We start from the raw sequence: 26,081 nt of genomic DNA on the forward strand, positions 1-26,081 counted from the left end.
ATAAAGCTTTTGTAACTTCAGCAAACTTTCGGTTTAATGAAATTCATATATTTTCAAAAAAAAAAAAAAATGTACTTATGTAAAGATGTAAGAGAGAGAATGAATGGTCAATGGTGAGAGAGTAAGAGATGATTTGCGGAGTGTGGGAATGCTGGGCTTTGGGGAGTCATTAATCGCATTAAACGAGGGACGTGAGTTCCAATAATCCAAGTGGGGTGATTTTAGAGAGAGAGAGACAGAGAGGGTGATTTTAATTTTGTATGGTTCTTAGAGAGAGAGTGAGAGACTTAGGGTTTGGACTTTTTCAGTTGGAAGCGTAGATTTGTCTTATTTACGACACTCGTGTCCCTATTTATTGCAATATCATATTCAGATCTGCCAAACAGATATTACTATTTGGTTTAAAAATGAAGCGTAACATTTGTATTTTGTATAAGTCCCTTCAATGTATCATTTTATGTATAATATGTGGTTGTTCATGATACTTAATAAAATTCTACTTGCCTGCATCTTTTTTTTATTGTTCTTTTAAAAAAAATCTTTTTTTCTGGTTGATAATAAAATTACATCAATCCCTCCTTAATGAGATTATACAAAGAAAGCCATTTAAAGCGAGCCATGTAATAGGTTTAACTTTAAAACCTGTTTAGCTTCCTAAAAAAATATCTTGAAAGACTTTAACACAAATGATCTTCGTCTCCTTTCTTTAAAACCCTCAAGTTACCGAAGAGAGAGAGAGATAGAGTTTTTAGAGAGAGAGTCAGAGAGAGAAAGAGAGTAAGGCAAGGATTCTATTTGCAGCCATACTTGGAGAAAGTAAAATTAGATCTCTTCTTCTCCTCAACCCTTGACAAGTAATCTCTCTTCATCATCATATCATTTCTCTTCATTGAACTTGCGATTCTTTGAATTCTCTTGCCTTTAATTAATTAATATCTTATGAGTTGTGAACTTGTGATACGTCTCTAATCAATTTCTGTTTCTTCTCACCCTATCATTGCAGATCAGATATTATATCTCTCTGTGATTTAAAGATTTGATTCCAAGAAGAAAACAGAAAATGAATTCTAACAACTGGCTTGGTTTTCCTCTATCACCGACTCACTCTTCTTTGCCCCCTCACATCCACTCATCACAAAACTCTCATTTCAATCTTGGGTTGGTCAACGACAATATGGACAATCCTTTTCAAAACCAAGGTATATATATGCACACACATTTATGTATATGTATGTTCATATTCAAAGCCTTAATGCATTTCTTTTATTAAACATTTGTTATGTTTAAAAGTTTTTAAAAAACCAAGGGTCCAAATTTTTAGACATATGTAAAATCGAAGGCATCATTGCACATGTTTAAAGATGGTTATGTTTATATTTTGTCTTGGACTTTTTTCAGATTTTTGTTTGAGTTCACGAAAATAATTAATTATAATTGTATGCTTTCTTAGAATGGAATATGATCAATCCACACAGTGGAGGCGGCCAAGGTGGAGAGATTCCAAAAGTGGCTGATTTCTTAGGAGTGAACAAATCGGATAATCATCAACCCGACCACAACCTCGTACCTTACAACGACATTCATCAAACCAACGACTCTGATTACTACTTCCAAACCAATAGCTTGTTACCTACAGTTGTCACATGTGCTTCTAACACTCCTAATAATTATGAGCTTCAAGAGAGTGCACACAATTTGCAATCTCTCACTCTTTCCATGGGAAGTACCGGAGCTGATGTTGCAGCAGCCGCCACCGTGAAAGCTTCGCCAGGTGAGACCAGCGCCGATAATAGTAGCAGCACTACTAATACAAGTGGAGGAGCCATTGTCGAGGCTACACCGAGACGAACTTTGGAAACTTTTGGACAACGAACTTCTATCTATCGTGGCGTTACAAGGTCTTAATGAGTTCCACTTTTAATTTATTCTCATTTTTTAGTACAATATATAACTAAATTAGTATATAAATATGCTATGTGTTTTTTGGATGTTATAGACACAGATGGACCGGTAGATATGAAGCTCATCTTTGGGACAATAGCTGTAGAAGAGAAGGACAATCAAGGAAAGGAAGACAAGGTAAGTGAATTATATGATTATTTGATTATTTTGTTTTTTTCTCATATCAAAAATTTGATTTTGGACTAATTATGTTTCTCTCTATTCTTCTCTTCTTGATGCTTGAATCTTGAACATCTTCGAAATCTCTTCAGTCTACTTAGGTAAATGATTCTTGTGTTCTTTAATACTTATCACTAAACTACAACCACATATTGTTAATTCTTGTTTCCTCTCGTTATGGTGCCATTGTATTATACTTATATAATCGGATGATAAACTCAGGTGGGTATGACAAAGAAGAGAAAGCAGCACGATCATATGATCTAGCTGCACTTAAGTATTGGGGTCCCTCTACTACTACCAACTTTCCGGTAAGTGAAATCTTTCAAATTTTCAGGAATATAAATAGGTGTTTGTAATTGTAAATTGTAATAGACGATAATATCATTATTTCCTTCTCTCTCTATTTTTTTTATTATTTTTTATTATTTTGTTGTTGTTTAGATAACTAGCTATGAGAAGGAAGTAGAGGAGATGAAACACATGACGAGACAAGAGTTTGTGGCCTCTATAAGAAGGTGGTTTCCTCTTTTTTATTCAGAACTTGAATGTATTATGTCAAATAGAAATGACAGCATTCTAATATAACCAAAGAACCTCGCGTAATCAATTGCAGGAAAAGTAGTGGATTCTCACGTGGTGCATCCATGTATCGAGGAGTAACAAGACATCATCAACATGGAAGATGGCAAGCAAGGATCGGACGAGTTGCCGGAAACAAAGATCTCTACTTGGGAACGTTCAGTAAGTATAAATACGAATACGTCTTATATAAACCGTGGATATATAATTCTCAAATCACATCTTAATATATTTGGAGACGTCTAATGTAAGTTTATAAAAGGATTTAAATTTATATACAGATATAAGTTTTGTATAAACGTCTATATAGATGGTCATGGCTTATATTAGTTCGTATGTTTTGCTTAGGCACGGAGGAAGAAGCAGCAGAAGCATACGACATAGCTGCAATAAAATTCCGAGGTCTAAACGCGGTTACAAACTTTGAGATAAACCGTTACGATGTGAAAGCCATCCTAGAGAGCAACACACTTCCTATAGGAGGTGGTGCGGCTAAACGTCTCAAAGAAGCTCAAGCTCTAGAATCATCAAGAAAACGAGAGGAAATGATAGCTATCGGTTCAAATTTCCATCAGTATGGTGCAGGGAGCGGCTCGACCTCTGTTGCTTCCAGCTCCTGGCTTCAACTTCAACCTTACCCACTAAGCATTCAACAACCTTTTGAGCATCTTCATCATCAGCCTTTACTTACTCTACAGAACAACAACGATATGTCTCAGTATAATACTAGCGCTCATGATTCCTATAGTTACATTCAGACACAGCTTCATCTTCACCAACAACAAACCAATAATTACATGCAGTCTTCTGGTCACAACTCGCAGCTCTACAATGCTTATCTTCAGAGTAACCCTGGCTTGCTTCATGGCTTTATCTCTGATAATAATAACACTTTAGGGTTTCTTGGAAACAATGGGATTGGTATTGGGTCAAGCTCAACCGTTGGATCATCGGCTGAGGAAGAGTTTCCTGACGTGAAAGTCGATTACGATATGCCTCCTTCTGGTGGAGCCACAGGGTACGGAGGATGGAGTACTGGAGAGTCTGTTCAGGGATCGAATCCCGGAGGTGTTTTCACGATGTGGAACGAATAAAAATATGACAGCTCTGTGGTTCTTGCGAGGCAAGGTAGGGTATGGAATAATTAGCTACTTTACTTTTCTTAAGATCGGCTGGTGTCTTCTTGATTAGTAGAGGATTTAGGGTTTCATTTTTTTTTTTTTTTTTACTTTTGACGGCGAAGATGATAAACTTCTAGACGGCGGTTAACAGAGTCCTCGAGGGTTAGTGTTTTTATGGGTATTATAGTAAGCGTAGAAGTACCCAAATTTTGTTTAAAAGCTAACCCTTCTGACTAATTTCTCAAACTTGTATTCGTTTATAATGAAAGATATTTATTGTTCCTTTATTTTTATTTGATTAGACCAGCTTATTTCTCAGTGTAAGTACTGTCAAGTGTAAATGGCGTTTTGTTTACACTTTGTCTCAACTTCAAGATCAACTTTTAATAAAACCAGAGAAAGGTGAAGAACCTTTGGATAATCAAGAAAATGAATGTCTGGCTGCAGTGGTGTTAACAGAAATAATTTTGATAACACCATCTTCCTTAGAAAAGATACCACTGTCTCAGTTTCAGCATGCATCAGATTTTGATATATATATATAGTCCAACCATAAAGCAAGGAAACATATAACGTCTTTGCTACATGTATTCAGAGTTTGATTAAAGATTTATGGTCAAAAGGTCAGTAACAAACTAAAAGCCCTTGAGATCGTTGTCAAAATCAAATTGGAAAAAGATAAAGACGAAGAGTAAAATTTTTAAAATATAATTATTTTGTAAGTAGAGGGTCATTTTGAAATATAATTTTTAAAATATAAAATTGATCTTGAACCAAACTTACACAATGACCGTTTTGTTTCTTTTCTTTCATAGGGGTCGACGATATCCTTTTGTTAATACTTATTTTTGCTTCTAAATATGTAATATTTTATTGATAAAACTAATAATACAGAATTACATAATTATTCAGTTCATCATCTTATCTATTCTGTCTTTCAAATCTTTTTACTTCATCCTCTAAATTTTTACAAGTTTTCTCCACTGCTTTAAGCACCAAACCTTGGATCATTCTTATAGAATTTAACCAAATTCTTTATTTAGAAGGACTGTTTCTCTATGATAAATGATCTTATACACTTCAAGGTATGACTCGTTTGCATGCTTTTTTTTATCAAACAATTGGTTTTTTATCCTATTTTTTTTATCCATTATTGGCCTTGTCCATAGTTGTACTAACAATCAAGGTTTTAACTTAATCAAGAAGAAGTTTGATAGAACTGATATTAATTATGAATAGCTGTTTATATTTTATATTCTTTTGCCCTTTTTGACCATTCAAAATATTCTGCTTCGTCTTGTTTCAACCATCAAATACTTTGAATTTATTTGGGAAAATCAAGTCTAATCAACGTGTATTTGTCCGCAGACTCTTTTTAATCTCTAAGCTTTAAGCAACATAATCTTTATAATGTTATAGGTTATGAACTTATGATGGTGGAGATTTAAACCACAAGTAACTAATTTGCTTTTAACATATTTTAAAAAAATAATATTATGATTTTTGAATACAAATATGCTAATTAAATTGCATGAAAATAAGATACAAGAATGTCCTAAACCCAAAAAGCTATTTTATACCTCAATATTGCATACATGTCTCTTTAATTTGAAGTATAAAATAACACTATTTCCCCCTAAACCCCAATTTTTGTTTTCGAAGCCCAACAGAATTTAAGTCCCATTTTGATCCAACCCATTACAAACCCAATAAAACATAGAAGTAATATCTAGTCAAGAGAGAGGGAAGACAACAACCATACCAACCAATCATGTTGTCATCATTTCTATGAAATCATCCTCCCGATTATAATAACAGAAAATTGAAACAGCCACTGACATGAAGTTTAATGTGGTTCTGAGGCAAACTATAGCTGAAGCATCGAGGAGACAAGTTTGGAATTTCAGATTTGATTTGCCTGAATAGTTAGTTAATTTTTTTTTTATTTGAAAGCATTGTGGTGAATGCGATTTTATAACAGTATTAATCAAACATGTTCTGTCTTCCCTTTCAACAAATGGTCCAAACCAAGGAGGGATACTACAATAGCTAATCTGCTCCCATTTTTTTGTCTTCAAACTTCTGGAATTTTTGTAAATTGAGTTAACATAATTTTGGCAAATAATATCACAAATCTCAGTCCATCAATTTTAAAGATTCTAAAGATATGAGAAAGTAAAAAAGAAAAAGAAATTTGATCATAAATTTGGTATCTGCATTACATTACTTTGTTCCATTTGAGATATTAACTTTCGAAATATAAAGAATATTTTTAAAAATAAAAAATCACAAAAATTAATAATACAATAGCCATGAAAAACTTTTAAAAAATCTAGGTATATATTATATATTCTAGATATTAACCAAAAAGCTTATGTCATTTTCAAATTATTGGTTATGTTCTTGAAAAATGTAATCTCTAGTTTCCGTTTCAAAAAAAGTGAGTTAACATTTGGAAGCAATAAATAACTTTTCTTCATATTAAAAAGTAAAATTAATTGAAAATTTGAAATGAGTAAACAAAAAAGAAAAATATCAAAAGAAAGAGCCAATTAGATGCGTACACGTCATAGCCGACTATAACACAAACGGTGTGAAATGAAAATTTATAAACGTCGCTACAAAAAAAAAATCGACGAGAGATACCCAAAAAAAAAAAAAGAAGCCTAAAAAATCGATCTTTATTTCTTTCTTTCTCTCCTCTACCTCTCAGCTTCTGCTGGATCTCTCCAGCAGAGAAGATCTTGTTCTGAGAGATTCGTAGGGTAAGGGGCTTTCTCTTCTGCTTCTCTGTTTTCGCTCTTTTGCCTTTATTATCTGCTTTTGGTTATTTTTTTTCATTTTCGATTTCGATGTCTCCTCTGTGTTGGAGGGTTTTGTTCTGTCGACTCATGTGGTGGGTTTTGTTTCCTTTTTATTGATTAGGGACCGATCGATCAAGGCTACAAGGGCAAACAGGTGAGATTAGCTTTTTGGTAATTTGATTTCTTAGCTTCATTTTAGGGTTCAATTGTAAGCTCTTGATGTGGATTCTTTTTTAAACATGGTTCTCGACTGTTTCATGATTTGAGATTGTTGGGTAATATTTGCATGTGTGTTTTTGTCTGTTTTGGAAATTTGAAATGAATTGCTATGGAAAAGTTGTAATTTTTGAAGATTTCATTTGGGTAAAGAGAGGTAGTATTGGTTTGAAACTGAGATTAGCTATGTGGGTATTGTATGCTTTTGAGTTTTGTTATGAATTTCACTGAAAGTTGTAACTGTTTTGCTGAAATGAGAAAAAAAGGGGATTTTTAACATTTCATTTCTAAGAAGAAAGGTAGTGTTTGATGGAAATTAGATTTAATTCTGTGGGGTTTTGCATGTTTTGGAAGTTTGAAATGAATTGCTTTGAAAGTTTTTAGCTTTATGAGGATATAAGAAGCTCATTTTCTCAGTAGTGTTGAAAATAGACATAAGATTAGCTGCTCTGCTATTTACAAAATGATTCATTTACGCTTCTGTTTTCAACTAGCTGCAAGGTAATCTAGATACTTATGTTATCTTGGGTAGCTTATGTCAGATTTTAGTAGGATTTGTTTGCGTTTTCAGGTTCTAGTGTTAGTAGAAAAATTGTTCTAGGCTTGCTTCTGTTCTCTTCCTTGTACGTATTTGAAATCTTCATTTATAGGAAGGGGCTCATAGCTAGTGTGGTTATAGATGTATAGTGATATGATGATTCATGAAAAGAATATGGTCATCTGCTTATCTTTTGTCACCAAGGCGGCTAAGGGGTTTATGTGTACTTATAGTGAATCTGTTGAGAATTGTTTTGTTTCTTATGTGTTACTGTAACTGAGGATGACTGTTATTTAAGTGCAGAAATGGATCACGACAAGACAGGATGCCAAAGCCCACCTGAAGGTCCTAAGTTATGCGTCAACAACTGCGGTTTCTTTGGAAGCGCTGCCACAATGAACATGTGTTCAAAGTGTCACAAGGATATGTTGTTTCAACAGGAACAAGGGGCTAAGTTTGCTTCTGCAGTGTCTGGAACATCATCATCCAGCAACATCATAAAGGAAACCATTACCGCTGCGTTGGTTGATGTTGAAACCAAATCCGTTGAGCCGATGGCTGTCTCTGTACAGCCATCCTCTGTGCAAGTCGTTGCAGAGGTAGTAGCACCTGAAGAAGCTGCAAAACCAAAGGGACCAAGCCGATGTACTACTTGCAATAAGCGGGTTGGCCTGACTGGATTCAAATGTCGCTGTGGTAACCTCTTCTGCGGTACACACCGCTATGCAGACATACATGACTGCTCCTTCAATTACCATGCTGCTGCGCAAGAAGCTATAGCTAAAGCGAACCCAGTTGTGAAAGCAGAGAAGCTTGACAAAATCTGAAATTCTAAGTAAACTTCTCTGATTCCTCAGGTCCACCGGTGATGTCTCCTTCCTCCTGTCAGTGTCTGGTTTCAAGTATCTCTCTCATGTTAAAAAGGTTTTATATAAAGGTCGAATGAAAAGCGTGCTTGATCTCTAGCTTCTTCCATCTCTCTGCAATATTTATGGTGTGAAACTTTCTATTATCTGTTGTTTGCAAGCAGAGATATGTGCTCTTAAAAAAAAATGCTTTGATGTGTTTCTTTCTTCTTATTTATGAGCACTGTGTGTTTCCCCGTCTGGTCTTGTATCATATTGAGATTTGTATCTGTAGCTACATGAAAGCTTATTTAAAAGACCTTATGGTTGTCCTTCAATGGGAGCTTTAAGTCTCAGGCTAAGTCCTTCAATGGGAATTTCCTTTAATTTCCTATTATTTCATCAACGATACCATTTTTATTAACTATTTCTCAAAGTTAACTTAGTTTTATCTTCTTAAGCTCAAATCTGAATTTTGAAGAAAAAGACATTGTAGTAAACCTCATTACTGAGTTATCACTGATGACTGATTTGTCGTTGCTTCACTGGTTTGTTTGGCCGTTTCAGTGAGTTCACCAAGGCCACATGTCATTTGTCTCAACCGCGAGATTGTGCAAACAAGCGTACGCTAGTTTTACTTCAGCACCGCATATTCTATGATTGATTCATATGACACCAATTTTTTTGGTTTCTACTACATCTACTACATATAAAAACTACAAAAGAAAACATATATCATATAAAATTATTTATCCTTAAAAGTATAATTTGAGTTTCCATTTCTAAAATATCCTATATCATATAAAATTATTTATCCTTAAAAGTATAATTTGAGTTTCCATTTCTAAAATATCACAAAAATTTAAACTCTATATAAAATTTAAAACAAAGAAGATAATAACATGTTTACTAAGTTACTCATTTTCTTAACATTTTTTAATTCAAACGTAATCTTTACAGTTTAGAATGATGATTTAAATTTTTGTATACCACCCCATGACACTAGATCCGCCCACATTATTGTATATATTTGTATACCACCACCATCGTAACACAACAACCTCGAGATGAACGGAGCAATGCCGCAGCCGCTACCGGAAACTAAACGCTGCGGTTTGAAACCGCACATCACGGTGTTTCCCTATCCAGCACAAGGCCACTTCCTTCCTCTTCTCGACTTAACCCATCAACTCTGTCTTCGTGCCCTCACAGTCTCCGTCATCGTCACTCCTAAAAACCTTCCTTACCTCTCTTCTCTTCTCTCCGCTCACCCATCCTCCGTTTCCGCCGTAACTTTACCTTTCCCTCACCATCCTTTGATCCCTTCCGGAGTTGAAAACGTTAAAGACCTCGGTTGTTCTGGAAACCCTCTGATTATGGCTTCTCTTTGTCAGCTTCGAGAGCCTATCCTCAACTGGTTAAGTTCTCATCCTAATCCTCCCGTCGCTCTCATCTCTGATTTCTTCCTTGCATGGACTAAAGACCTCGGTGTTCCTCGCTTTGCCTTCTTCAGCTCTGGAGCATTCTTAGCTTCGATTCTCCATTTTGTCTCTGACAATCTTCATGTCTTTGAATCAACTGAGCCTGTCTGTTTGTCGGATCTTCCTGGTTCCCCTGTTTTCAGAACAGAACATCTCCCTGCGTTGTTCCCTCAGTTTCCATCATCGCAAGATGAAAGTGACTGCGCCATCAATTTTTCAAGCTATGGTTGTATATTCAATTCTTGTGAGTGTCTTGAAGAGGAGTACATGGAGTTTGTGAAGCAGAACGTGAGTCAGAACCGTGTTTTCGGTGTTGGTCCGCTTTCTTCAACTGGGTTACGTAAGGGAGATTCTGATTCCGATGTAGACGCAAAGGCGTTGTTGAGTTGGCTCGATGGATGTCCAGACGGATCTGTGCTCTACATCTGCTTCGGAAGTCAAAAAGCTTTGAGTAAAGATCAGTGTGATGCTCTGGCTCTTGGTCTTGAAAAGAGTATGACCCGGTTCGTTTGGGTGGTTAAGAAAGATCCTATACCCGATGGGTTCGAGGATCGGGTCGCAGGTCGAGGGAAGATTGTTAGAGGATGGGCTCCTCAAGTGGTTATGTTGAGTCACGTAGCGGTTGGTGGGTTCTTAAGCCATTGTGGATGGAACTCGGTGTTGGAAGCAATGGCTAGCGGAACAATGGTCTTGGCTTGGCCAATGGAAGCTGACCAGTTTGTAGATGCGAGGTTGCTTGTGGATCATATGGGTGTGGCGGTTAGTGTATGTGAAGGGGGTAAGACTGTGCCTGAACCGCATGAGTTGAGTCGGGTCATAGGTGAAACAATGGGTGAGGGCGGACGCGAGATGCGTGCTCGGGCTAAGGATATGGGACAGAAGGCACAAGCTGCAACTGCAGCAGGAGGAAGCTCTACTGAAGATTTAGAAAGGCTTGTCAAAGAATTGAGTTCTCTTTGAAGACATGATTCTCAAATCTCAATGATTACAGCCTTTTAAAAATGTGGTTCATTGTTGTTAAAACATTACCTGAATATTAAAGAAATTTGAACCTACAAAAACAAAGACAAAAGTAATTTGAACCTACAAAAATATAATAAAATAGATTGAAGATGGATTGTCAAATTTAAAAACCCTCTCATGTTATTGAAAGAAGACAAAGCAAAAAATTGGGTTTAACCGTTTTAGATACCAAATCTTAAATATCATAAAACTAGCAATGTACAGACGTAAATTCATAAATAATTTTTAACATTTTACCAAAAAAAAAAACATAAAAACAGGATAACATAAATAGTATTGCAAATTTTTATAAATTTGGGATTTCGATTCAATAATTACTCACCAGTCAACACAAAAAGAACAATCTCATCAATGAGATGAGAAAAGTCACACATGACACATGCCATCATTAGTCATTTTACTTGATAGGATCAAATAACATTGGTTTACAAACGCTCAAGTGTATTGTATAATAGGTTTTGAAAATGCACACATACATGTTTACAACAACAAAAAGAATGGATTGAAATTGGTAAAAACACCTATGTGTACATTTTTGTTTTGATCCTATGTGTACATTTTCGAAACCTAAGTATCCACAATTCATACATTTAATTTTATTAATTAGGCTTTCCTTGTCTTGTTGATTAAGTTTGCACCACAAGTCTTTAATTTGCTATATTAATTAATAAATAAGTATCTTAAGCTAACGGAGAAAACTAGTTAGTTAATTTCTTTAGTAATAAAAAAGTCAAAAAAAAAAAAACCAGCACAAAAAACAAACTAAGATCCGAAGAACAAAACTAAAGAACACATGCATACAAATCAACTGATGCATGAAAGAACAAAGAAACAAAAACCCCTAATTAATACTCATTGTTGTTACTATCATTTTGTTGCTCTATATCAGAAGCAGCCTCATAGTAGTCCTCAAGATCTCCTCCAAAGCTATCTATCCCAATAGAAACATGACCATTTCCAAAGGCCTTCACATGGTCCTTAAGCGACCTCTTGTGCTTAAAATCCGAGCCACAGGAGCAATACCAAAGCTTTCCACAGTTCTTCTCATGCGTTCTCCAATCTCCTTTCACTGCAATATTTATGGGAGCTTTAAGTCTCAGGCTAAGTCCTTTCTCATTTCGTTGGGTAAGACTTTTAAATTTTCTTTATTTTCCTATTATTTCATCAACTATACCATTTTTATTGAAAATTTCTCAAAGTTTACCTAGTTTTATCTTCATAAGCTCAAATCTGAATTTTGAAGAAAAAGACATTGTTGTAAACCTCATTACTGAGTTATCACTGATGACTGATTTGTTGTTGCTTCACTGGTTTGTTTGGCCGTTACAGTGAGTTCACCAATGGCCACATGTCATTTTTCTCAAACGCGAGATTCACAAGCGCAGGCCCGGTCCGTTCATAAGGCAGCTAAAGCATGTGCTTTAGGCCACCGATTATAAATCAGTTTTGAAGGCCACACATGTGAGACCAATATAGTCTAGTGGTTCCCCTTTCATGTTATATCATACAGTTTTACGGTTCGACACCCCTAACCTCCTTCCCAGCTTTTCATTTTTACAGTTATTTATATGCAATATTAACTGAAAACAAATTACCCTAAATAGCAATTAGGCAACTAAATTTTTTAAGCTTTAGGCCACATCAGAGTACGGGCTAGCCCTGCACAAGCGTACGTTAGTTTTACTTCAGCACCGCATCTTCTATGATTGATTCAGCTTTTAAAAGTCTGTCTCCACTCACACTAACTACACTCTTACACGGGCCAGCCTTAAAATATCATAATTGTACGTTTTCTTAATACGAAATCTAGGTGTGGAAGTATTTTACAAAAACTGTAGCAATAAAAATATATTTTACAGATATAAATAGAATGAAATTTTCAGCATTTTCAATTTTTTTCTTTTAATTTTACGTCTTTCAGATTAATAAAAAATATAGAAAAAATTTTGATTAAACTTTTACAATATGCTATTTACTTCTAAAATTCCGTAGTCAAAACTGTCAAATATAGACAAAATGGAATGTGATGATTTTAAATTTACTTTTTATTTCCAATTTGACTTAGATTTCTTCCTATTTAGACTTTTAGAGGATAAAAAAATACAAATATTTTACTAACTTTATTCTTTATTTTTTTTACCTTTTTGGTTTCAATTGAAACTTAGATATATGCAATATTAATCTCATTTAAGTAAAGACATTTTCTTGTTTTGGTCAACAAAAAATCTAGACACAATAATTATAATGTAGACATATAAAATGCCAATGCATATGTCAACGTACGTTACCACACATTATTGTATATTTGCATACCACCACCATCGTAACACAACAACCTCGGGATGAACGAAGAATGCCGCAGCCGCTACAGGAAACTAAACGCTGCGGTTTAAAACCGCACATCATGGTGTTTCCCTATCCAGCACAAGGCCACTTTCTTCCTCTTCTCGACTTAACCCATCAACTCTGTCTTCGTGCCCTCACAGTCTCCGTCATCGTCACTCCTAAAAACCTTCCTTACCTCTCTTCTCTTCTCTCCGCTCACCCATCCTCCGTTTCCGCCGTAACTTTACCTTTCCCTCACCATCCTTTGATCCCTTCCGGAGTTGAAAACGTTAAAGACCTCGGTTGTTCTGGAAACCCTCTGATTATGGCTTCTCTTTGTCAGCTTCGAGAGCCTATCCTCAACTGGTTAAGTTCTCATCCTAATCCTCCCGTCGCTCTCATCTCTGATTTCTTCCTTGCATGGACTAAAGACCTCGGTGTTCCTCGCTTTGCCTTCTTCAGCTCTGGAGCATTCTTAGCTTCGATTCTCCATTTTGTCTCTGACAATCTTCATGTCTTTGAATCAACTGAGCCTGTCTGTTTGTCGGATCTTCCTGGTTCCCCTGTTTTCAGAACAGAACATCTCCCTGCGTTGTTCCCTCAGTTTCCATCATCGCAAGATGAAAGTGACTGCGCCATCAATTTTTCAAGCTATGGTTGTATATTCAATTCTTGTGAGTGTCTTGAAGAGGAGTACATGGAGTTTGTGAAGCAGAACGTGAGTCAGAACCGTGTTTTCGGTGTTGGTCCGCTTTCTTCAACTGGGTTACGTAAGGGAGATTCTGATTCCGATGTAGACGCAAAGGCGTTGTTGAGTTGGCTCGATGGATGTCCAGACGGATCTGTGCTCTACATCTGCTTCGGAAGTCAAAAAGCTTTGAGTAAAGATCAGTGTGATGCTCTGGCTCTTGGTCTTGAAAAGAGTATGACCCGGTTCGTTTGGGTGGTTAAGAAAGATCCTATACCCGATGGGTTCGAGGATCGGGTCGCAGGTCGAGGGAAGATTGTTAGAGGATGGGCTCCTCAAGTGGTTATGTTGAGTCACGTAGCGGTTGGTGGGTTCTTAAGCCATTGTGGATGGAACTCGGTGTTGGAAGCAATGGCTAGCGGAACAATGGTCTTGGCTTGGCCAATGGAAGCTGACCAGTTTGTAGATGCGAGGTTGCTTGTGGATCATATGGGTGTGGCGGTTAGTGTATGTGAAGGGGGTAAGACTGTGCCTGAACCGCATGAGTTGAGTCGGGTCATAGGTGAAACAATGGGTGAGGGCGGACGCGAGATGCGTGCTCGGGCTAAGGATATGGGACAGAAGGCACAAGCTGCAACTGCAGCAGGAGGAAGCTCTACTGAAGATTTAGAAAGGCTTGTCAAAGAATTGAGTTCTCTTTGAAGATATGATTCTCAATGACTTAGACCACCTCCAACTGTAGAAATGGTGAAGGTTTTTTTTTTTTTTTTTGTCAAAATGGTGACGGTTTCTAATATTTATATATATATATATATATATATATATATATTTAATTATATAACAATAATTTAATTTTTATTAAGGTTAAATCACTAAGGTCATTTTTACTGAGGGGTACTAATTCAAAGGGTTCTTTAAAAATATATATATAATAATGAAAAAAAAAAGAAACAAGGGAGAGAAACAGTACTGAAGTTACCAAGGGAAGCAACGTTACTCTTCTCAAATAAACATGTGTCAGCTTTTAAATGGCTATTATTAATAAAAGGTAATAAATATATATAAATAATTAAAATAATATTTTTTCTTTTTATTAAAGAAACGTGACAACGTTGTTCCAGTAATGATGCTCTAATAAAAGCATCATTAGTGGTGGTTGCTATGTGTTTGCTTTACCAAAATTTTAATGCATAAAAAATATAAAATATTAAAAAGATAAGAGAGAGAAGAGAAATCCTTTCAGATTGCTGTGGGAAACAATGATTCTTATATTGTTTATACATCTGTCCACTTATTATTGGTTTACACTTATTTCAATTAAAATACTTTTTTTTTTAGCAACGCTCATGAGTTCCACCCTTAAGACTATCTACAATGGTTACTCATTTACAACACCCACTTTTTTCCTTTTAACACTCCACATCATCTTCTCTCTCTTCCACATCATTATTCAACACATACATAACTTTTACTCTCTACAATGGTTTTGTTTAATAAAATTACAACACCTTACCCCACCATTTTTATTTCATATTTTTTATTTTATTAATGTTAATGTTTTTTGTGATTACATATTATTAATCACCATTAATATCAAACTTAAAAACGAGAAAATATAAATAATCACTCATAATTTAATAAAAACGAGAAATAGAAATAATCACTCATAAAATTTTACAAATAATAAAAACGAGAAATAGAAATAATCATTAATAAAACACATACAGTGAACATAAATTTAAAATACAATACAATAAGCACACAACATGTAAAGGAAACACTCATAACTTAATTAATACAATAAACTCAACTCACAAACTTGAAAATCTTATTCACCACGGAACATTCCAAATTGTGCCCAGATGTGTTTGACTAGATCTGCTTGCAATTCGTGATGTACATTTGAATCACGCAACTCGGATCTAGCACACACATGATTTGCAAATACAGGTAGCACTTCGGTCGAGAATGGTTGTTGTGTACTCGACCCACTTGCCTCAGATTGATCATAATCAGTCCAATGTTGAGCATATGTATCTCGTTCATCCTCAACAATCATATTATGCAATATGATACACGACCTCATGATGATAGCCAAATCATTTATGTTCCACAGGCGAGCTGGTTCGCGAATGATTTTGAATCGAGCCTGCAACACTCCAAATGCACGTTCGATGTCCTTCCGACACGCCTCCTGACGTTGTGCAAATAACTTGTCTGGTTCACTTTGAGGTAGCCTAATCGATTTGACGAAAGTAGGATACGAAGGATATATACCATCAGCCAGATAATAAGCCATATTATATGGATGTTGGTTCACGAAGAAATTCGCTCTTGGAGTATTTCCTTGTTCAACATCATCAAACACCGGTGAACGGTCTAGAACGTTAATATCGTTCAATGTGCCCGGACATCCAAAAAAAGCATGCCAGATCCATAGATCATGAGACGCAACTGCTTCAAGAATAACAGTGGTGGTTCCCTTATCTCCTCGAGTAAATTGACCTACCCACGCTGTAGGACAATTTTTCCATTCCCAGTGCATGCAATCAATACTCCCAATTATCCCTGGAAACCCTCGCATCTCACTAACATGTAAAATTCTCTGGAGGTCATCTTGAGTTGGGGCTCTGAGATACTCTTGCTTATACAGCCGTATGATTCCTTTACAGAATCTTCGCAAGCACTCTAAAGCAGTAGTTCCTCCAATTTTGATGTATTCATCCACCGCATCAGCTGCTACACCATATGCTAACATTCGCATGGCCGTAGTACATTTTGCTAATGGAGATATACCTTCTTTCTTGGCTGCGTCAGATCGTTGGGTGAAGTAGTTGTCGCTGCTTGATAGGTCTCCAACGATCCGAAGGAAAATATGTTTTCGCATCCGGAATCGCCGACGAAACATTGCATCGTCATATGTAGGTTCATTGGCAAAATAGTCGTCGATTAGTCTTTGATTTGCTGCTGCATGATCTCTTTTGACGTATTTTCTCTTGTTATGAGGTGGATAGTCTTCTTCTATTTTGTTTCGACGCTCCCTAAACCGGTTGATGATATACCTCTCTTCAATTTCGGACTGCCTCTTGTAAGCTTCGATATCAAAAGGATATTCTGATGGATCCATTATGATTTTTTTTGTAAGGTGAGATTTATGGTATTGGTAAATTAATGAAAGAATGAGATCCAATTTATAGAAAAATGGAACCAACATATTGAATGATTGGAGCCTTGGATTCGAATTGAGTGGTTCAAATACAAAAGTTATAGATAAGATAATATTCTCTTTTTTAAAGCCGAAAATCATGGATAACATTATTAAAGCATAACATGACAATACAAATTATTAAAGGAGAAAGTGACAAACATACATTATTAAAGCATAATATGACAATACAAATTATTAAAGGAGAAAGTGACAAACACAAATTATTAAAGGAGAAAGTGACAAACACAAATTATTAAAGCATGAAGTGACAAAATACAGATAACACTTACGATAATTAATTTCCAAATAGATCGTGGCTTAATTTCTGCAACAGCTCTTTGCTCTTGTCATCGAGACTCTCCTTTTCAGTTAGCTTGATAAACATCTTCATCTTTTTAGCCTCAGTCTTCATCTTTTTAGCCTCAGTCTTTTCTTTAATCAATTGGTTTGCCTCATTTTGCATCATAGCTATTTTGTCCAACCGATCCAACTCTTGTGCCTTGAATTGTTTAAATTCATTCCACTCTTCGTTGACCACTTCCAAGGCTGCGCCTTTACCTTTCTTTTTAGCCTTTTTCTTAGCAGCATCTCTTCCCATTGGACGAGCACTAGATCCTACAGAGTTTGAGTCACTAGCATCACTCTCATGGGCTCTTTTAGATCCACTGCTTCCAGAACCAGTATTTCCTCCTACCTGACTACCATAACGTGGTTGATCACGTATAGCAAGCCATTCTTTTATATATTTGAAACTTCCTTTACCAGCACTTGAATATAATTCATGCGCTTTCGCCAATACATCATCCTCCGACCACCCGCTTTGTTGCATACGTTTAGCGTTATCATAAGCGCCAACCCATTTGTTCACGCTTTTGTTCACGTAGTTATAGTGATTTCTGCATGCTTCTGCATCACGCGGAGGATCAAATGAGCAATGTTCATTACAATATTCAGCAATTTTACCCCAGTATGACTCACCTTTTTGGTTTTTGCCAATAATGCTGTCTGTTCCAAATTTAATCCACCCACTCAGTAGAACCAAATTTTGCTCAGTGGTCCATTTGGGACTTCTCCGACGAGCAGGAGTTGAATCCTCTGCATCTGGAATGGCTTCATGAATACCGCTAATACCACCAAGAGCCATTTGTGTAGAAAACTCGGGAAAATCAGTTGCTCCAACATTCGAATCAGTTTCATTACCGTTGGAGTAGAAGAATAAGGGGGTGCTTGAGATGGATAAGACATCATCGATCCATGATATGGACGATAGTTTGGAACAGCTGAGGGCATGAAAAAATTTGGTGGATAACCATAATTTGGTATATGTTGGGGTTGGTTGGGGGATTGATTTTGAAAATGATAGTTGTTGGGATTTGGGTAGTTGAAAGGGTAATTAGAAGAATTTTAGGTGTTGAAAGGGTTATTGTTTGGATCCATTTAGAAAAAAAAGAGATATTTAAAGCTAAAACAAAAGATTATTAGAGACTAAACTTTTTTTTTATCTAAAGAAGGGTTTTTTTTTTCTGTGTCCAAATCAAAAACATAAAAATCTAAACAACCAATCAAAATCTAAACAACCAATCAAAATACAACATCTCTCACCTTTATCTTCTTCCTTCCACTTTCACGGGTGTTGATATTTATCAACACAAAATTTGCCACATCACTTACTTTTCATTTACCACAAACCATTGTAGTGGGATTTTTTTTTTCACTGTTGTAATATTGTTTACAACGAACCATTGTAAGTGGTCTAAGTGGTCTAATAATGGTCTAAAAGGCCACTAATAATATTTAATTTTTAATTAATATATTTCTTTTTTTTTATTTATCAGAAACTTTGTTCAGCTTTGGACTTGCCCTAAAGCCTTTAAAAAATGTGGTCTCATTGTTGTTAGCACATAACCTGAAAATTGAAGAAATATCATGCGTCTACTTAGCTAGAAACTCACAAAGACAAAAGTAATTTGAAGCTACAAAAATTGAAGATGAATTGTCAAATTTTGAAACCCTCATGTTATTGAAAGAAGCAGAGACAAAGCAAAAAATTGGGTTTCAGATACCATATCTTAAATATCATAAAACTAGCTAGCAATGTACAGACGCAAATTCATAAATCATTTTTTGACATTTTACCAGAAAAAAACAAATTCACCCGAACATAAAAACAGGATGACATAAAGAGTATTGCAAATTTTTTTAAAAATTGGGATTTCGATTCACTCACCTGTCAACACAAAAAGAACAATCACATCAATAAGATGAGAAAATTCACGCATGACACATGTACTTAAGAGGATCAAATAACATTGGTTTACAAACGCTCAAGTATATTGACATATTGTATAATAGGTATTGAACTTTTGAAAATGCACACATGTTTACAAGAATGGATCGAAATAGGTAAAAACACCTATGTGAACCAAAGTATCAACAGTTCATGTCAAAATGCATTGAATGTGTTGAACATGACATTTAAATTCAATAATTAGGCTTTCTTTGTCTTTTTGATTAAGTTTGCACCCCCAAATTCTTTAATTTTTCTCTATTAATTAAAAGTTTCTCAAGCTAACGGAGAAAACTCGTTAGTTAACTTCTTAGTAATAAAGAAAAAGTAACAAAAAAAACAGCACAAAAAAAAAACTAAGATCCGAAGAACAAAACTAAAGAACACATGCATACAAATCAACTGATGCATCAGAGAACAAAGAAACAAAACCCCTAATCAACACTCATTGTTGTTACTATCATCTTGTTGCTCGATATCAGAAGCAGCCTCATAGTAGTCCTCAAGATCTCCTCCAAAACTATCAATCCCAATAGGAACATGACCATTTCCAAAGGCCTTGACATGGTCCTTAAGCGACCTCTTGTGCTTAAAATCCGAGCCACAAGAGCAATACCAAAGCTTTCCACAGTTCTTCTCATGCGTTCTCCAATCTCCTTTCACTGCGAAGGCCTTGCCACACCTACGACAAGCAAATGGTCTAGACCCATGTTTGCGTTTGTAATGTGTTTGGAGGGTTCGAAAGTCCTTGAGAGGCTTGGCCCGCGGGTGGTCAATGTTGTTCTTGCAGCCTGGTGCACAGCAGAAACATGGTAGTCTTAGCATTCCAGTTGGCTGGGTTCCTCTTAAGGATTCTGGTCCCTTTCTGTACTGTGAGCCGTGTCCCCACATGTGCATCTATGATAAAACGTTTTTCATACAACAAATAAGTTAGTTAAACAATAAGTAAGATTGATTAAGTCTTATATATATGTTTACGAGTTACATAAAAAAACAATGTTTTTGAATATTAGTCAAAATCATTTTTCATCAACATTTGAAATTCGTTAATGCAAACGTAAAGCCAAACTTATTTTCTTTTTGTTTGAGATTGTATTTGCATCTACAATTTCCAAAAAAATATTTGATTAACTAATAAAATTAAATGCTATGTTATCATTGTAAAATGAACACGATAAATTTACATACTATATACAGGTACCAAAATAATCCAACCTTATATAAGATATAAATGTGCTTTAACGAAAAATGGTTTAAGATATAAATATGAAATATTAAACACTAGTGAAGTTGGACATGTAGACCTTAGCTTCTTTATTTCATGTCAAAGTTTGCTTTTGGCATGAATTTTTTTTAGCTGTATCTATCTTTGGACTAATATATCAAAACCACGTCTCTATTTACGAAATAATCTGCTAGACATTAATCTTCTGCCTTGGCTCTTTAAGAATTTTTTTTGGGGTTTTATGAGTTCACAAAAATCAAGAGAGACAATAAAGATGGAGGTGGACTGAGCATATATCAGGGTTAGAAAGAAGTCAGTCTGACAAAAAGACTGTTGGTTAAAGAAAATCTTCCCACTTAAACCCCTTTGATAGGTCGATCTTACATAGCCATCATCATTCAACACCCTGAAACTGATTTGACGTATACCATCAAATTTTTAAAAGTTAATTATTCTCGAGTTACTAACCATCAAGGCAAGTAGTAATTACCAAAAGTACTAGTACTTGTTAATTAACATTACTAATGATACCCCTAAAGATCCATGAATCATTAATGAGTTTGTACTTAGAAGTTAGAACCACACAAAAATACAGAAAATACCCATCAAACAATAGGCTCAATTAACAATAAGTCAAATCTTGAAATGAGTTTAGTCTTTAGAGTTGATTCTTGAATCAATGGTGTCATACCTGCATGTTGTTGTATCTGTTGAAAGTCTTGAAGCAAAGAGGACAAGAGAACTGTGTAGGACCAATCAAAATCTGAGAAGGAGTAGGGATCCAATAATGATGACCTCTGTGTAGATCTCCATGATCATCATCATCATGAAGGTGGGACTCAACTGTGACCTCTACTCCTTGGTCATGATCTTGTTCTTGCTCCTCGGTAGTTGCATCAGAAGCAATATAGCTCCCAATGCTCTCACCAACACCGTAGTTTGGTAAACCTAGATGAAGATCCACAGTTACATGAGGATCATCAAGAAAGATTGAAGAGCTGATCTGATCGGTATCCATGAAATAGGCTCGATCTTGTTGTTCTTGGTGCCTTATGGGGCTTAAGCTAAGAAGAGGAAGAGCTTCTCTTAGGGGAGGTGAGCTGGGGAAAGTGGAAGTGGTAGGAGTAGGATTAGTGTAACTAGGGTTTATGGTATTTGGGTAATAGAAGCTTCCTTGAGAGTTGTAAATGTAAGAGAGAGAAGTGGAATAGTTGATGTTATTATGGTCACATCCATTGTCAAGGAGATTTGAACAAGCTGGATTAGACATGACTTTGAGGAGATCACAAAGAAGAAGAAGAAAAAGAAGGAGAAAACCAACCGTATCTATATCGATATAGATATCTTTGATGGGTTTATGCTAGAGAGAGAGAGAGATGAGATAGGGATGTGAGTGTGGTGTAGATATATATGGGTGTGTGAGTGTATATATAGATGAATGTATGCAACGTTTAAGATGTGACGAAGCGGTGGAAAATATTCATGATGATAAAAAAGGGTACGGAGAAGGGAGAGGGAGAAAAGACCTAAGAAGAAAGTTGAAGAAGCAATAAAGAAACCATCTTTGGGAATTGGGACTCGCGCAATGGTTGATATGTATCATGTACGTTGATGCCTTATAAAGTCAAATACTCCGTATAAGATACTTCAAACTTGTCCTCGCTCTGAGTTTTTTTTTTTCTTTTTAAACTTTATTAAACTAAAAATTTATTTGTGTAGGAGAATTGGAGGTGATTTAGTGATCAGAAAGTTTATTTTGTGCAGGATATTTTCACAGAATTGAAGACATCAAAGTGTTTTTTTTTGTATTTATTGTACATTGAGTTTTCTATGGATCATATATAAGCAATATCTATCAACGGACCAATATCACTAGCGACCGTTTCATTGGTGTCTAGAGTGAAGTGCTTTATGTTACAATTATTTAAGGAATGATTTTTTTCGTTTGATTTACAAAATAAATAAGCATCTTTTAATTTGGTAATTTTTCTGATAAAAGTAAAAATATATTTATTTTAATTATTTAATTTGTTTATCAATTCCTTCGTACAATTAACAATCATAAAAGTCTATATGCACGTTTACGAATCAACATGCGTTTTCTCTAAATCCCATCTAAAGCATGGATATATAGTAATAATTTCTAAAATTAATTTAGTACGTGAAGCTAGGTAGCTATTAGTCACCCAATAAATCAGATATATAAAGGCTTGTTCTTTACCTCAAACATAGAACACCGATAGTTATGTGTGAGTATATATATATCTATTTATATATGGAGAGAGGTTGATATATTATTAGGTGTTGTGGGGATACTATATCGATGGCTTTGGGAAAGGAGATAGTTGTGATCTAAGACAGCACTTGCTTTGGTGGTCTCGTCTCCATGTCGGCTCCGCTTCAGAAACATGTTACTCGGGAATGATAATTCCATTTTCTTATTCATCTACACGTAAATGTGTATTTCACTTCTTAACATTGATACCAAAAAAACAAAACAAAAAAAAATGTATCTCACTGTTTTATATTATAATGATTTGAATATTTGTTTGTCCTCGCTAAATTTCATTGACGTCCCGATCCATGCATACGCTTTCTAACACAAAATTGCCTATATACAGTAATAAATAATATTATACTGATATGATGTAACATTTTTTTGTATGTTTCATGTTATATATATGATGTAACATTTTTTTGTATGTTGTTTCATATTATATATATGATGTAACAGTGATACTACTTTTCAAGCTATTTGCTTGTTGTGTAAATTGTAATATCAAATATGTGAAGATGGGTCAAAGATCGTGGGTTTGAAGGAAAACATATGTTGGTCGCAATGTGTGTGAACTCGAAGATCTTAGGATATAAGTCCAAATTGTATTGACTTATAGATTACTTTGATACTATTAACTATCAGAGAATATTAAAACATGAGATGTTCCCGAGATAGCACGAGTGTGAATGTTTTGTGGTTGCACTTTGCAATTGCATCAGTACGTTCTTTCAAACCGTCTCTTGTCTTCTGTTTCTTCGCTGTTCTCTCTTCTCCAAACATTTTTATCTATCTATGCACCACACATATATTATTACAACTTTAATTTTGATATTCTGTTGACCCTTGTTTTTTGTTTAATTTTTCTTTCACTAATGTTTAAAAACATATAACAAACACAATATGTATATGTATCTATATATAAGTACACATGTGTATATGTGACTTATATGCATATGCGTGCATGAGCATAACATTTACAAGTATTGTTGTTGTTGTGCCATATTGGGCCGTGTATAACACTAGGTTTGTATTATGGGCTTTAGTCTCTTATGTGTCTATGACGTTGTTGTAAAACCTTAAATGGTTGCTGTAAAACCTTAAAGCTAGGTGTATATGTTGCATGAATGAATAAGACAACATAGTTTTATATCTAATTCTACATGGTATCAGAGCCAGAGATCTAAAATCGATAGTTTCGATTTTTGTATTCTTTTGTTAAGAGTTATACTTTGTTTCGACGATGACCGAAGCAGATAACAAAGCCTTAGGGAAGAAGGTGCAACAGACGGTGGCGGTGTTACCGTACGTGTTATCCAGCTCCTACAACCCAGGGACGTCGATTTTGTCTGTCACTTTGAATGGACTCAATTATAATGAGTGGTCTTGGTACGATTGTGCAGCCACCAGTTGGTGATCCTGATTATGAGAACTGGTAAACAGTTAACCCGATGATTGTGGGCTGGAGTCGTTCGTCAATTGAGTCGAAGGTAAAGTCAACTGTAACCTTTGTCTCTAAGGCACATCTGTTGTGGGAAGACTTGAAACAGCGTTTCTTGGTGGGAACACTACACGAAAACACGGCGTTTGGGAATATTGGAATCGTCTCAAATCAGTCGCTAAGTCGGTATGTGCAACTATTGAAGGACTGTTATATTTGGTCGCAAATATTTGGTCGCAAATTATTTTGGCCGCAAACCAGTCTCTTATTTGCGACGCATTGGAGACAAGGATTATGGTCGTTAATTAGCGACTACGGACAGACCGAAACGTACCGTCGTAATGAACGACTCTATAGTGACTCACTGGCGCAATCGTAATTGGCGGCTACGGACAGACCGGAATATACCGTCGTAATTAACGACAGTATAGTGACTCGCTTTGGCAGTCGTAATAGACGACTTCTTTCAGACGACATGGTAGTCACAAATTAGCTACGTTTGGAAGACTGACTTAATACCACAGTAAACTTTAAAAATCTGAATTTTGGTCCTAAAATAGTCGCTGTTTAGTCACAAGATAGTCGCAAAGGAGTCAGAATTGTTTGTGACGGACTGAAGACTAAGTTTTTTTAGTCCCAAAATCTTGACATATACACAACAAATTTGGTACTTTGTTTGTGTTTATTTAAATTATAAATGGTCGCAAATCAGTGAAAATATACCTAGTAATTTGGGACAGTATACAATAAATTTTGAAAAAAAAAACCTGAATTTAAATTAAAATCCTGATTTGAATGATCTTAACAAAAAACATACAAATCATTCAACGATCATATACAGAAAATAGTTTTAGGCTAAGGATCTAGAAACACTACTACACAATCCAAAAAATAGTTATAGAGGCTTAAAAGAGATAGAATTAGTTTGTTAAGCATGAGAGGATGATACTGACAAAGGTGAAGTGGTTGGTGCAGTCGCAGGTGAAGTAGATGGTGAACTAGCTCCTGAAGTGGTTGTTGCAGGTTGGTTGACATTGGTCGCAGTGGCTGGAGTGATGTTGGTTGCTGGTGCTGCTGTGGTTAATGGCGCATTGGCTGGTGGTTGAGTAGACAAGAATTCTGCAACCCCCGGATCACTAGTCTTCAAGTAGGATACGAGCATCTCCAAGGTTGCAATGCGGTTTTGAGCGTCACGTTGCTCCTCATCACGTCTAGCATCTTCTCTGGCACGTCGAGCATTTTCTTCATCTTGATCAGCGAGCTTACGACGAGCAACCTGGAGTTGTTCTTGAATCTCTAACAGCGAATCTGGACTAGAGCTTGGATAAGTAGCCTTTCTTTTCCCTTTGGTGATTATCTCCGAGAGACTTCCAAGTCCAAAGGGGGTTCCCTTGGCATTCGTTACAGTACACTAAGACAAAAGAAGAGATGATCATTCACAAAACAAACATAACAAACAGAAATATCACACAAACCCAGATAGAAATATCACACAAACCCAGATAATCAACATCGAGTATTCTCAAGCATCAATCAAAAGTATATCAATATCAAGGATTCTTAAGCATCAATCAAAATCAGATACTTAGCTTAGCAAAATAAGACAATTATCATAGGCACAACAAATACAATTGTACTGGAAATTACCTTTAAGAAAATGTCATCTTTTTCTTGAATGGGGAGGACGGTTGCATGAGGAGAATCTGGCGAGGAGTGGTCTGTAACATCAGACTCCATTTGAGACATTACCTCCTCTATGTTCTTCTCATATGTCTCCACAACTTGTTTGGCCTTCTGATCAACAAAACTTCCATCTGCCTTTGTATGTGTTGCGACAAACACCTCTCCAAGCGAGACAGGACGTCCCAACTTTTCTTCCTACAATGGATAGAAAGAATGTT

At 35.8% G+C, this 26,081-nt stretch overlaps 7 protein-coding genes across 9 annotated transcripts; 4 read left to right on the forward strand and 3 right to left on the reverse strand.

Moving 5' to 3' along the window:
- Window positions 649–4,111, forward strand: LOC104758413 (AP2-like ethylene-responsive transcription factor PLT2). Its single transcript, XM_010481277.2, has 9 exons — window positions 649–854; window positions 1,004–1,199; window positions 1,451–1,898; window positions 1,997–2,079; window positions 2,214–2,222; window positions 2,344–2,432; window positions 2,566–2,639; window positions 2,738–2,865; window positions 3,052–4,111. The coding sequence occupies exons 2-9, from the start codon at window positions 1,061–1,063 to the stop codon at window positions 3,795–3,797; spliced, it is 1,716 nt and encodes a 571-aa protein (XP_010479579.1). The 5' UTR covers window positions 649–854; window positions 1,004–1,060; the 3' UTR covers window positions 3,798–4,111.
- LOC104758414 (zinc finger A20 and AN1 domain-containing stress-associated protein 2) lies at window positions 6,444–8,570 on the forward strand. 3 transcript variants are annotated; one of them, XM_010481278.1, is made up of 3 exons: window positions 6,444–6,589; window positions 6,750–6,782; window positions 7,686–8,570. In XM_010481278.1, exon 3 carries the CDS (start codon window positions 7,688–7,690, stop codon window positions 8,207–8,209), a length of 522 nt encoding a protein of 173 aa, XP_010479580.1. In that variant the 5' UTR covers window positions 6,444–6,589; window positions 6,750–6,782; window positions 7,686–7,687; the 3' UTR covers window positions 8,210–8,570. The 3 variants fall into 3 exon arrangements, with proteins under 3 accessions (XP_010479580.1, XP_010479581.1, XP_010479582.1); XM_010481279.1 differs by having other exon boundaries at window positions 6,450–6,589; window positions 6,750–6,799; XM_010481280.1 differs by having other exon boundaries at window positions 6,450–6,589; window positions 7,681–8,570.
- Window positions 9,133–10,782, forward strand: LOC104758415 (UDP-glycosyltransferase 89A2-like). The gene has a single exon (XM_010481281.2). It carries the CDS (start codon window positions 9,295–9,297, stop codon window positions 10,666–10,668), a length of 1,374 nt encoding a protein of 457 aa, XP_010479583.1. The 5' UTR covers window positions 9,133–9,294; the 3' UTR covers window positions 10,669–10,782.
- Window positions 13,007–14,518, forward strand: LOC104758418 (UDP-glycosyltransferase 89A2-like). The gene has a single exon (XM_010481285.2). The coding sequence runs from the start codon at window positions 13,085–13,087 to the stop codon at window positions 14,444–14,446; it is 1,362 nt and encodes a 453-aa protein (XP_010479587.1). The 5' UTR covers window positions 13,007–13,084; the 3' UTR covers window positions 14,447–14,518.
- LOC104758417 lies at window positions 15,433–18,368 on the reverse strand. The gene is made up of 2 exons (XM_010481283.2): window positions 17,268–18,368; window positions 15,433–16,837 (listed from the first exon to the last, which is right to left on the reverse strand). The coding sequence occupies exons 1-2, from the start codon at window positions 18,094–18,096 to the stop codon at window positions 15,573–15,575; spliced, it is 2,094 nt and encodes a 697-aa protein (XP_010479585.2). The 5' UTR covers window positions 18,097–18,368; the 3' UTR covers window positions 15,433–15,572.
- Window positions 19,678–21,807, reverse strand: LOC104759940 (zinc finger protein WIP5). The gene is made up of 2 exons (XM_010482803.2): window positions 21,156–21,807; window positions 19,678–20,136 (listed from the first exon to the last, which is right to left on the reverse strand). The coding sequence occupies exons 1-2, from the start codon at window positions 21,732–21,734 to the stop codon at window positions 19,678–19,680; spliced, it is 1,038 nt and encodes a 345-aa protein (XP_010481105.1). The 5' UTR covers window positions 21,735–21,807.
- On the reverse strand, window positions 24,486–26,059 carry LOC109130015 (PH domain-containing protein DDB_G0287875-like). The gene is made up of 2 exons (XM_019239160.1): window positions 25,828–26,059; window positions 24,486–25,591 (listed from the first exon to the last, which is right to left on the reverse strand). The coding sequence occupies exons 1-2, from the start codon at window positions 25,924–25,926 to the stop codon at window positions 25,109–25,111; spliced, it is 582 nt and encodes a 193-aa protein (XP_019094705.1). The 5' UTR covers window positions 25,927–26,059; the 3' UTR covers window positions 24,486–25,108.

Source organism: Camelina sativa, chromosome 17 (assembly GCF_000633955.1).
Source record: "Camelina sativa cultivar DH55 chromosome 17, Cs, whole genome shotgun sequence".
Taxonomy (NCBI): domain Eukaryota; kingdom Viridiplantae; phylum Streptophyta; class Magnoliopsida; order Brassicales; family Brassicaceae; genus Camelina; species Camelina sativa.